Source organism: Mus caroli, unplaced genomic scaffold, assembly GCF_978045245.1.
Source record: "Mus caroli unplaced genomic scaffold, Mus_caroli_1 scaffold_1, whole genome shotgun sequence".
Lineage (NCBI taxonomy): Eukaryota > Metazoa > Chordata > Mammalia > Rodentia > Muridae > Mus > Mus caroli.
In genome coordinates this window covers 33698287-33711382 of record NW_028227256.1, presented here as the reverse complement: position 1 = coordinate 33711382, position 13096 = coordinate 33698287, and the positions used below count along the sequence as shown (strand labels likewise).

At 46.8% G+C, this 13096-nt stretch overlaps 1 protein-coding gene across 3 annotated transcripts in view; it reads left to right on the top strand.

The window, feature by feature from the left end:
* Tmem131 (transmembrane protein 131) overlaps positions 1-13096 on the top strand; it is a 149492-nt gene that overhangs the window by 126988 nt on the left and 9408 nt on the right. For all 3 annotated transcript variants that reach the window (XM_021159938.3, XM_021159947.3, XM_021159927.3), the window contains exons 26-33: positions 1908-2059; positions 2315-2457; positions 3025-3211; positions 4124-4309; positions 5582-5740; positions 6100-6686; positions 9987-10165; positions 12807-12934. In XM_021159938.3, coding sequence (XP_021015597.1) covers positions 1908-2059; positions 2315-2457; positions 3025-3211; positions 4124-4309; positions 5582-5740; positions 6100-6686; positions 9987-10165; positions 12807-12934 — 1721 coding nt within the window. The remainder of the gene's footprint in view (positions 1-1907; positions 2060-2314; positions 2458-3024; positions 3212-4123; positions 4310-5581; positions 5741-6099; positions 6687-9986; positions 10166-12806; positions 12935-13096) is intronic.

Here is a 13096-nt window from a genome sequence, read left to right as displayed (position 1 = left end):
ATGTAGGAAGTCTCCCCAGCCAGTCCAGCCAGCTGCTTTGTAGTTCTTCATCTCTGCCACAGCTGCAGTCAGAGCCTAGAACTCAGACAGCAGTTTAGACACTCCCGATTCCCTGTATCTTTCTCTTGGATCTCGCCTTGCTCCTCCCATCCATAAATACCATTGTAGCAAGCGCTGGAAGTCATTGAGAATGCCCAGTTACTAGAACTTGGCTTCTTCTGCCTTGATAGGGAAAATACAGAAGTCAATGAGCTGATGATCTCATGCAGTCGCATTTGCAAGACATAGGACCCTGACCTAGACTCTAAAGGACAGATGGATGAGGAAAACCTCTGGACCTCAGGAGGTTTCCACAGAAGAAATTCTCAGTGTGAAACTCTAATTGCTGAGAGTCCTTTAAACATGCTTCCTTTTCTGTCATATCCAGTTCTAGAGAGTCATGAATTCATGTTGAAATTGAATAAATTTGGTTTGCTATTGTTCAAAGACATTTTCTTTTCATTATAAATGCAGACTGGGGAGCAAACCGTGGCTACAAGGGAGGTTTAGCACCGTGGTCTCGGTTCACACCTAACAGCTGACTGTTCGGTAATACAAACAGCATCCTAAGAAAAGCAGATGCATCTGTCTGTATTACTACAGAAGGGATTTCTGAGATTACCCACGGGTCCCTGGGTCAGTCTGTCTGACCCTTAAGAGCTTACCACTGCACAAGTATGGAGCCCGTTAGTGCTATTTCGGGGCACCATACTATCCCGACGTGCTTCTCAGACCATCAGAGGTTAAATGAGTTAGTATTTTGGAATACATAGTCTTTCATTGTGCTCATAAGTGGGGCCAGCATGATGATGACACACAAACTTAATCCCAGCACTCAGGAGGCAGAGGCAGAGGCAGATGGATTTCAGTGAGTGTGATGCCTGCCAAAGCTACATACATAGTGAGAGTTAGAAAGGAAGTGGAGGCCAAGAATAGTTTATTAAAAGGAGCTTTCTCAGCGGCCGTTTCGGAACAGTCAGAGTGGTCTGTTATCCTGGTAGGTTGTTGATAAGGAACAGTGTTCTCTGTAAAGGGAAGCATTTTCCTTCATAAGCAGGACTTACGTAGTGCACTTCATCAAGTCCATGTGCTGTGGTATGTTTGTCAGTTCACGCCAACACAAGCAGAACAGCCATGCCAAGAGAAGTAGAGAATGGCACACACACAACTCACTCTTCCCCAGAATATTTAGTCTTCTTTAAAAAACACAAGAGTGTGTCTTTGTGTTGAAACAGTGTTTTTAACATAAACAAAACAACTCTGAAGCATTTTTAAACTGGTCATAAAGTTTTATTTTGAATTTCAGATTGGGTTATATCTTAAATCAAGTGTCTACACAGCAATAAATAGGTACTTAGCTTTCAAAATGGGATTAAAGATTGGTCAGGTCATGTATAACTCAACAGCACACATTGACTTGGGGGGAGGGCAGGGGGAGTTCTCCACTTCCTGCGCAGGGCTGCAGGATCAGTAGGACTTAGGGTGCTGATTGTCAGTCTATTTACCTCCCAGTCGTGAGTATTGGCTTTATAGTAATGTCTTGATCTATTTGTCTTGGGACTGTGTCCTTTCCTATATGTGAATTGTATTTCAAATTTAAAAACAAATATACATGTACATGTTAAAAATATCTGTACACAAATATAGAATGCGTAGTTCAAACTCGAAGGCTTTGTAACTGGGAAATGAAGTCTGTAACTTCGCACAGACCATGGGTGCTCCTTCCCACCCCGCTTCAGTGCCAGTGTTTGACGCACGAAGGGGCAGCTCCTCTGTGTGAGCAGTTTGAGAGGCCTAGAGGGGGTCAGGGACAGATGGATCCCAGAAACGATATTAATGACTCCTGTTTGTTTATACAATAATTCAAGGCTCATCCACTGCAAAGTCCAACAGGATTTACAGAGGGTCTCTCTCGGCATTTCATTTTAAACCTCATTTTAAAACCTGGAGAAAAGAAATCTGTCAAAGTAAAGTTCACTCCACTCCACAACAGAACTGTGTCTTCCCTGATCATAGTCAGGTAGGTTCTAGACGTAAGTGTGGGTGCATGCCAGTGCTTCCCTCACTCACGGTCCCCTGTCAGGCCGACCACGCACAGCGTCCTCTACCATGTGAGACTCACAGTGGAAAACTGTGCATTGTGTGGTTTTGAATTTTCTCCCTTAAAGTCAACATATGGATAATTTTTTGTGGTTGTTTACATAGTGTTAGAACTTATGTATCAAAAGTTACACAAAATTAATAGGAGAAAATGTGTAATTGTTATTTTTCATAGAAACAACCTGACTGTGATGGACGCTGTGATGGTCCAAGGTCAAGGGACAATGGAGAACTTGAGGGTGGCAGGCAAGCTTCCAGGTCCAGGAAGCTCCTTACGCTTCAAAATCACAGAAGCATTGTTAAAGGATTGCATAGACCGTGAGTATCGGGCTTGGGAAGGCCCGGCTTTGAGCACATGCTTTCAGCCATCAGGATTCCAGAAGCAAAAATAGTGATTCCAAATGTGCATACCTGCCTTCTGGTCCTGAGTGTGGGATGGATGCTAAGAGAGTCCCAGGCCTTACGTCAGAGTTGTTCCACTTGGCTCTTTTGCAGGTTTATTCTGAATGTGGAAAGTAAAACATGCCCTTTGCCCATGGTAGGTCAGAGCCTGACAGGGAAGGCCCTCTGTGAGCCTAGGCTGTGGGAGGCCAAAGCAAGGGAGCATTAGTTCTAGGCCATCCTAAACTACGGAATGAGTTCGGTCCCAGTCAGGAGTACTGACAGAGACCTTACTGCCCAAAAATACATATATGAAACTAATTAATTATAAATACAATGGCAGACCCCAGTGGGTTGTTCCCGGATGAAACCTTATGAATGGCTGGTCTTTTTGACATGTGGGGTGGATTCATAATGTCCAGCATACAGAAGCTCACAACATGTTCACACTGGAAGCACATGATAGCAAGATTTATCTATATTTGTGGTTGTTCCCCTCTTTAGGTTTGAAACTAAGAGAACCAAATTTCACATTGAAAAGAACATTCAAAGTAGAGAATACGGGGCAACTTGAAATCCGTGTGGAAACCATTGAGATCAGTGGATATGCGTGTGAGGGATATGGTTTTAAAGTGGTTAACTGTCAAGAGTTTGCCCTGAGTGCCAACGCCTCCAGAGACATCGTCATACTGTAAGTACGTCCTTGTCTGGCTCACCACAGATGGAGCTTTCCACTGCTGCTGAGTCAGTTCACTGCTGCACGGACATGCACTTCCAGACCTGAGGGGTCTTTATCAGGGGCTACTGGCTGGGTTTGATTCTTGGTACCCACACGGTGGCCAACAACCTTCTGTAATTCCAGTTCCTGAAGGGATCTGTCTTCTTCTGGCCACTTCAGGGACTGAATGTGGTGTACAGACATACATGCAGGCAATATTTTTTAAAAGTCTATCACAAATGTATTTATTTTATTTTTTCCTACCTAACTTCAACTAAAATATTTGTTGCATGTTTTTGTTTCCAGCATTGTAAAACTTCCTCTGCCCTTAAATTGGATCAGATAATCTTAGCAGCTACTTTTTAGAATCCAATTTCAGTATTACTTCTACAGTTGTAAAGCCTAAGATGTTAGTGTGACTTGGTGGTCTCTCAACCACAGAGCCACCTGTGCCTCACATTTTTCCAAGATGGAGGCTTTGCCTTAACAGAGATAGCCTCGGTGCCTTCAGTGTCAGGCGCAGCTATGGAGCAACTGATGATGCAGTACCAGATGACCTCTGCCCTGTGATTAAACAACAATTCTGTGAGCGTCTGTGGCTGTTAATCAGCACTGTTGTGTATATTGCTCCATGCTCTGCAAAACGTCTGCCACCCAAGTATCCAGGGAGGAAGGAGGCACTGATGTATGTGTACAGCTAATAACAAGTGACTACAAGTATACAGGAGGTGACAGAACAACACTAGGCATGCGAATCATTGTGTTGTGTTCTGTTGTGTTTTAACAACATCAGTACAAATAAATCCTAGATTCAACAAAGAAAAACAATAGAACCGAGAAGAAGCATGTTTGAAAACGAACCTCACTGCCATTCTTGTGTCTCAGGTTTACTCCAGATTTCACAGCCTCCAGAGTCATTCGGGAGCTGAAGTTTGTGACAAGCAGCGGCTCCGAGTTTGTGTTTGTATTGAATGCCTCTCTTCCGTACCACATGCTAGCCGCCTGTGCAGAAGCCCTCCCTAGACCCAACTGGGAGCTGGCGCTCTACATCATCATCTCCGGGGTCATGAGGTACAGCATGCTCCTCCACAGCCAACCAGGGCTGCCTCTCACTCACCCCCTGGGGCCACTCGCTCTCTCACAGTTGCCGGGTCTCAGCAGGCACAGCAGACACCCCTGGCTCTGTCAGGCTTGAGTGCTCGTGGGAACAGTTAAACAACTGAACCCTTCTTGGGTGGCATGGATTGCAAAGTGTTACTACCTTTGAAAGTTGCTTAACAAGTGAGGTCTGTGCTAGTTCATAAGAAAGCAAGCCCAGAATATCAGGTATAGTTGCCTTATTTGAGCATATGTAATTAACATCATTATAAGCCTAAGCAACATAGGACAGAGGAGAAATGTTTCTGAAGACTTGGCATTCTTATCTTTATATCAGTTTAGAGACTCAAATATACTTACAACAAGTTATTTATAGCTGCTTATACATCCGTACAGGAAAGAGAGGTGAACCTCCATCCAGCTCCTCTCACTGCAGCTGTCTCCTCTGACGCACATTATTGTCTGATGTACACTCAGCTTCTGTGTAGGGTTGTGAACTTTTCTTTTTAAAGATTTGTTTGTTTGTTTATATGAGTACACTGTAGCTGTACAGATGGTTGTGAGCCTTCATGTGGTTGTTGGGGGTTGAATTTTTAGGACTTCTACTCGCTTCAGTTGGCCCTGCTCACTCCAGTCAACCCAGCTCATTCAGTCCCTGCTTGCTCTTGCCCAAAGATTCATTTATTATTATACATAAGTACACTGTAGCTGACTTCAGATGCACCCGGAGAGGGCGTCAGATCTCACTACGGGTGGTTGTGAGCCACCACGTGGTTGATGGGATTTGAACTCAGGACCTTTGGAAGAGCAGTCAGTGCTCTTAGCTGCTGAGCCATCTCTCCAGCCACAGTTGTGAACTTTTAAAGTTGGGGTGCAGAGGCTGGAGAGACGGCTCAGTGGTTAAGGAAGGCACTGGTGCTCCTCCAGAAGATGTGGGTTCAATTCACAGCTCCCGCTTGGCAGTTACAACCACCTTAACTCCGGCTCCAGGAGAGCCCATCCCCTTTTATGGCCCCCGTTGGTACTGCATGCATGTAGCGCACAGGCATCCGTGCAGCCTAAATACTGTACGCAGAGATTGGTCTATAAACTCTGAGCTACGATGCTTCAGTTTTGTCTTTCCTTAAAAGTGTGTTACAGACAACTTGGAGTTTTTACATCATTCTGTAGTTATCAAGAAACCTGTGGTAACCAAAGATTATTCTTGTTTTGGCAAAGAATGCTGACCGCCCCTCTGCTCCACAGTGCACTCTTTCTCCTGGTCATCGGAACAGCCTACTTGGAAGCTCAAGGAATTTGGGAGCCCTTCCGACGGCGACTCTCCTTTGAAGCCTCAAACCCGCCCTTTGATGTGGGAAGGCCATTTGATCTCAGGAGAATCGTTGGTATTTCATCTGAAGGAAAGTATGTTCATATACTAAAAGTCCACTTTTTAGTACACATAGACTTAGCTGATACTTAGCTTTCTTATGAATTACAAGAAATGAAATTTATCTTGAAATTTTTTAAAAAACTATTCTGGTGCTCAGATACTGAGAACTCATGAGAGTTCTTAACAGGGACAAAATATGCTTAGTTCTTAGTTAGAGTCCTAACCTTATTTATAACTGTCGGAGGTGACGAACTGTAGAAGGTTGTGGCTCTGATCCCTTCCTACTTCTGTTCCTAGTTTCTCTTTATGATGGGTTTACTAATTAAATGTTTTTCTTAGTATTATGTTGGAAGTTACTGCTTACTGATTTTTCAATTGATCCATTTTTCAGCTTGAACACACTTGGCTGCGAACACAGTCATGGTAGGGGTTTCTATAGTAACACATCATCCCGGCCTGGTACAGGCAGTCACAGGCAGTGTGGCACATCAGTCCACCCACACAGCAGCCATGGCAGCAAAAACTCAGCTGACGTGGACAACGTCAGAACCAGAAACAGTTCAAGTATGTCAAGCAGGACTTCTCCACAAGCAGCTGCCTCACAGTCTACAAGCAAAACAAGCCCCCTAGTCTCAGAGACAGCTGCAGCAACCCAGGGGCACACAGCAAGCAGGAAGTCCAAAGGGGCAAAGCAGGGCCAACACAGCAGCCAGCACCACAGCCACAGCCCACTGGAGCAGCACTCACAGCCGCCACCACCAGTGCCTCAGCATCAGGAGCCACCACCAGAAAGGCTGTCTCCTGCCCCCCTCACACACCCTTCCCACCCCGAGCGAGCCAGCACCACACGGCACAGCTCAGAGGACTCCGACATCACCAGTCTCATAGAAGCCATGGACAAAGACTTTGACCACCACGACTCCTCCCCCCTAGACGTGTTTACAGAGCAGCCTCCGTCACCGATGTCAAAAAGCAAAGGTAACCCTGTCCTCCCCCTTCCAAAGAACAAGGCATGTGAGGGAGAAGGAGCAGTCAGGATCATGGGCAGTGGACACAGCAACTTCGCAGTTGTTAGGTAGCTCAGACCCATCTCCTGGGGGAAGCAATGGCCTCTCTGTATCACAGTGCAAACAAGCAACTGCTTGTCATGGAACTTGTTCTTCCCTTGCTTCTCCAGACAGAATCTGATGGACGGCTGCCGGTGATAACTGCTGCAGTTATTGTTAAAAATGATTTTGAGGCCAGGCATTGCTGGTGCACACCTTTAATCCTAGCACTCAGGAGACAGAGGCAGGAGGATCTCTGAGTTCAAGACCTGCCTGTTCTACAGAGCAAGTTCCAAGACATCCTGGGATACACAGAAAAACCTTGTCTCAAAAAACAAACAAACAAAAATATTTTGAAAACAGGGCTAAAACCAAAACCATCTACCTCTTAACTCAAAATAGGGTTTCTAGCTGTGCACACATCTGTAATTGTAGTACTGGTGAGGTAGAGACAGGAAGTTTGTCACACGCTTGAGGTCAGTGAGGCTACACACTGACACCTCTCTCTAAATAGGAAAAGGAGTGCAAAAGAAGCAAGTGAGAAAATAGTTGGTGAAACCTCCAAAGAGGCTGGCCTAACAGAACAGGGACAACAGGAAGTGGTGGCCGTGTACACATTATAGTGTTGTACACAGAGGAGTGAGGGATGGATGTACCAGATCTGCAGAATTGGTAGGTTAGGGAAGGAACCTCACAAACAGGAGACGTGAGAACAATTCAAGGGATGGGAAATCCAAGGCCAGAGTGACAGCGAGGTCTAACAGGGAGCACGAGCGAAGGCTTCAGAGTAGAGGGAGTGGGAACAGGCGCTTGCGTGCAGCCTCGTGGGTAAGGCACAGAGGAATGAGCAGTCCAGAACCACAAGAGTTTGGGGATTCAGAACTTGGAAAGAAATGTGGCAGGCACATAGACCATGTGGTTCCTAAGACTGCAAGCAGCCTTCCATCAGTTCATTTAAGGGGGTGCGACCCCAAGGCATCAGTCATGGTATAGTTCATTTCAAACAAGCTAGGGGACAAACAAGAAATGTGGCACATAGACCATGTGGTTCCTAAGACTGCAAGCAGCCTTCCATCAGTTCATCTAAGGGGGTGCGACCCCAAGGCATCAGTCATGTTATAGTTCATTTCAAACAAGCTAGGGGACAACAGCATTGAGGGGCTTTTGGGTTTCGGAGTTGCAGATTAGGCACAGGAGACCAAGGGAGGAAAGTCCCTGTGGGTGTGGTGTGTGCCCCTTGTAATGACCAGGAGAATGCGTGGGTCACAGCAAGATGAGGACAGGTGTCTTGGTTGCTTTTCTATTGCTGTGACAAAACACCATGACCAAAGCAATGCTTATAAAATGAAGCATTTAATCTGAGGGCTCACAGTCCCGTGGCCATCAAGGCAGGGAGCATGACAGCAGGCGGGGCACACAGGGTACCGCAGCAGGGATGAGTGTTCACATCTTGAAGCAGAAAGACATTACTGGCTAAGATTGATGTGAAACCTCCAAGCCCACTCCCTGGACACAAACAGTTCCACCAACTAGGGACCAAGCCTTAGGGGGCTTTCTTATTCAAACCACCACACCCACTCCCTGGCCCCTAGGTCTGTGGCCATATCACAAGTCCAAATGCATTTAGTTCATCTTCCAAGGTCCCTACAGTCGTTCACTTTCAACAGAGTTGAGTAGTCCAAGTCTCTTGTAAGACTCAAGGCAGTCTCGAGCCTGTAACCCCTATAAAATCAAAATGCAAGTCACATATGTCTAACACACAATGGCACATAATATACATTGCCATTCCAAAAGGAAAGAAAGGGGGCATAGTGAGAAATGCCAGGCCAAAGCAAGACCGAAACCTAACAAGGCAGAGTGTAACTGTCTTCCCCAAAACAGCATGGCCAGGCCCGTCACAGCTCTGAGCCTCCCCATGAGTCCAGAAGACTGAAGTACAAGGCAGTGGGTAGACTGTGACAGTGGTGGAGAGGAAGGGGGCCCTTGCAGTGTCCTGGAGCCCGAGCGCTCTGGCTGTGCTGTGCAGTGAGGAGAGTGCTGCAAGCCATTACACCACCATAGGTGTTGAGCACAGCACAGTAGAGGCCAGTGAGGCTGGGGTGCAGCCCAGTGGGGAAGTGCTTGCCAAACAAGGACAAGACTTTTGGTTTTCTTTTTTTTTTTTTTCTTTTTTTTAAGATTTATTTACTTTATGTATATGAGTATACTGTAGCTGTCTTCAGACACACCAGAAGAGGGCATCAGATCTCATTCCAGACGGTTGTGTGCCACCATGTGGTTGCTGGGATTTGAACTCAGGACCTTTGGAAGAACACTCTCCAGCCCTTGGTTTTCTAACTATGTAAAAATATTGTTACTCTACCTTCAAACCATACAAAACAAGCATAGGTCAAGCAAAGTAGGCTCTACTTTGCCAGCCCCTGCCAAGATTTCCATGCCCAGGTGAGGAGTTAGCAGGGCATTGTTTGAGATAGGATCTAAGTCAAGTCTGAAGTCCCTCTTTTCACTTGTGTGTTAAAAAGGGAGCCACACACACACTTTTCAAGTGTGGCCTCTGCAGGTCTGGGTGCTGCTGCTGAAGGCTCAGTTGGAGGTGCTAGAGTCGGAGCTTTCCAGGCCTGTGTACAGTGTCAGCTCCATGACGCAAGGATTGACTTGTTCAGTATTGTATTCCTGGCTCTTGGAACATGGCTAAGGCTATGCTGCGGTTGGCTCTGGGAGCACCTGGATCTCTTAAGTCACTAAGCTTTCTGTTTTACACTGTCCTTAGTGACACTTGGTCACTACTGTCCTAAGGGCTTTTTGTAATTCCTTACTTTAGCCCTGCAGATGATCTGCCAGGATTGGGCCCAGCTGGGGTGTTAGCAACCCCAGGTGATGCACCACCAACACTCCATCTCCCAACACATGAGGCTTTGCCTTTCTCTGTTGCGACTCTTTAAAGCTCGCTCCGTCACCTTCTGGCAAACATTTTCAGGCCAGTTTGCCAGATCTGTGGACAGACTTGCCAGACTGTACTTGTAAGAGGAGTATAGTCCATTGCACACCAGCTGTGTCTCAACAAAGTTGACTTTTTAAACAACCTCCTCACAAAGACAAGCCTGACAGGCAGCTCTAAGTCAAGAAGGAAAAACTGGAGACAGAGTCTAGCCGCTCCTAACAGAACTAGGAACAGCTTTATGTTTGAAGCTGTTTGATCAAGCTCTGTTTTTACTCCAATTTTCATCCCCAGGGAAAGGAAAGTCTCTCCAACAACGCAAGGCCAAGCCTCCGAAGAAGCAGGAGGAGAAGGAGAAGAGGGGCAAGGGGAAGCCCCAGGAGGATGAGCTGAAGGACAACCTGGCCGACGACGACAGCTCCTCCACCACCACAGAGACCTCTAATCCCGACACAGAGCCACTCCTCAGGGAGGTATGTGGGCGTTCACAGTGGGGCCTCAGACCGCCTAGCTCAGTACACATTAATGTCTCCTGTGTCATGTCTCTCCTCTGAGCATGTGTCCTGTGTGTTCAACATGCCTGCACTCTCTCCCCTGCAGAAACCAGCCCAGCTCTGAGGCTGGGTGACTTTGTTCCCCCCAACCCCCCACCCCACCCCTGAGAAGAGCATTTAGAAATATTAGAAACTGAAACGCTGCTAAAGTTAGCGAGCAGCAGGGTAATTAGCATCACACTACCTCATGAAGTCTGTTCATGGCTGTAAAGAGGAGAAGGAACTGGACCTACTTACTGTCTAGTAGTGCTGGGAGCAGGGCTCACCCCCAAGGCAGGGGCAACAGTGGCTCCCAGAGGGAGGAATGTAACTGGTCTTTGCTACTTTTTGGGTTCTTCTTTTTTCCACCCTTTGCCCAACCCTCACCCCTCATCCCCGTTTTACCCCCTAACACTAGATAAGAGGAAAAACAAGGATAGAGGAGAAAGAGATCTCTGAGCCTAATTTCTTTCCTTTTGTTTCTTCTTTGAAAATGGCCACTAACAAACCACAACCAAACTTCACTAAACGACCAGTAACCAACCACCCAGCCCCCCTCTCGGGGCCTTGGGATTTATGTTCCCTCTGAAAAGTTCCTGGAATTCCAAACATCTTACAATCACAGAAATTATTTGCATCTGGAAAAGCATACTTCTGCTAGGGCACGGGGCAAATCACAGTCAGCTGCTCTGCACAGTCCGAAGCAGCCCTTCAACCTTACACTCAAACAGAAGCAAGATTCTTATTTTAAAACATTCTTTTTGAAAGAAGCCGGAATATAAGAATTCTCAAAACTGTCACTACAGAGTAGGTTCAAGATGCCGTTAGTGGTCACTGGAACCAGAGCCCAGCCTAGGATACATGAGCACGTGAGGTCAGCATCCAGCAGTGACGTACCATTCAGAATAGTGCAGCAGAGCCTGGCACGCCACCCCTGTGCACGTGTCCAGCAGTGTGGCTTGTAAGTGCTGAGTGGAAAGGCAGGCTCCAACTCGTTCTTGTTTTAGGTGAGTGTGTTCAGATCTTCACTGCGGATCAGAATCTGGCTTCTGGTCTCCATCTAATGGCCTAAGGAATCAGTTCATAAGCAGTCCTGGCTCTGTTCCCTGGGTGATTTCATGTTTCACATAGGATGCACGTGTCTCCCTGTCCCCTTTGCAGTGCCTTGCAGTTGGCCTGGTGCCCTGTCTAATTCCATTTCATTTGTAACTTGTGCTGGAGCATTGGACTTAGTTCCCATTTTAGCAAGTGACTAGAGAAGTATAGCATCTTCTGGCAAGCAGGTACTGAGACACATATACCCACAGCACTGGGGAGAGTACTGAGACATACATACACACAGCACTGGGGAGAGTACTGAGACATACATACACACAGCACTGTGGGGAGAGTACTGAGACACATATACCCACAGCACTGGGGAGAGTACTGAGACATACATACACACAGCACTGTGGGGAGAGTACTGAGACACATATACCCACAGCACTGGGGAGAGTACTGAGACATACATACCCACAGCACTGGGGAGAGTACTGAGACATACATACACACAGCACTGTGGGGAGAGTACTGAGACATACATACACACAGCACTGTGGGGAGAGTACTGAGACACATATACCCACAGCACTGGGGAGAGTACTGAGACATACATACACACAGCACTGTGGGGAGAGTACTGAGACACATATACACACAGCACTGGGGAGAGTACTGAGACATACATACACACAGCACTGGGGAGAGTACTGAGACATACATACACACAGCACTGTGGGGAGAGTACTGAGACATACATACACACAGCACTGTGGGGAGAGTACTGAGACACATATACCCACAGCACTGGGGAGAGTACTGAGACATACATACACACAGCACTGTGGGGAGAGTACTGAGACACATATACACACAGCACTGGGGAGAGTACTGAGACATACATACACACAGCACTGTGGGGAGAGTACTGAGACACATATACCCACAGCACTGGGGAGAGTACTGAGACATACATACACACAGCACTGTGGGGAGAGTACTGAGACACATATACACACAGCACTGGGGAGAGTACTGAGACATACATACACACAGCACTGTGGGGAGAGTACTGAGACACATATACACACAGCACTATAACCTCTACTGGATCAGTCTTATAAGTAGAGACCAGGTTTTACTCCCAGTACTTTAGTAAGAAGTTAATTGATACTGCCACTGCCCACTGCACATAAATGTAATCTGAATGACTGTACACTTAAGACTCATCAAAAGTCAATTACACTAAGTTAAAAACAGCTAAAACATTGATAGAGGTTCGACAGGTTTCAAAAAGGGAGTTTATGCAGACAGCATCGTACTGTATACACCTGTAAACCCAGCATTCAGGAAGCCCAGACATGTGAACGTGGATTTCAAGGCCAAGCCTGATTTACACGGAAAACTAGAGGCCAGCAAGGAGCTCTGCAGTGGGGCTCTGTCATTCCTCAGGCTGCCGTGTATGGCTGTGCCTTGGGTTATGGTTTCATTTCCATCATCTTGCTAATCCCTCTGAGCATCTGCATCTGCGTCTTTACAGGATACAGAGAAGCACAAGGGGAGACCAGCCGTGCCTGAAAAACAGGAAAGTGAACTGTCTCAAGGGAAGCCCAAGAGCAAAAAGCTCTTAAACGCTAAGAAAGAAATCCCAACAGATGTGAAAGGCAGGTGAGTATCGTGGGGTTGTTGGTGGGAGCCGGGCATTGCTTCAGTCACTTCTCTAAGGGAGGGTGTGGGCAGCAGAAGCCATGCACTGCTGCTTCTGATGCCAGGCATGTGAGGGTAGGGTTAGCAGTCTCTTGGGTTTAATACAGACCCACAGTACCTACC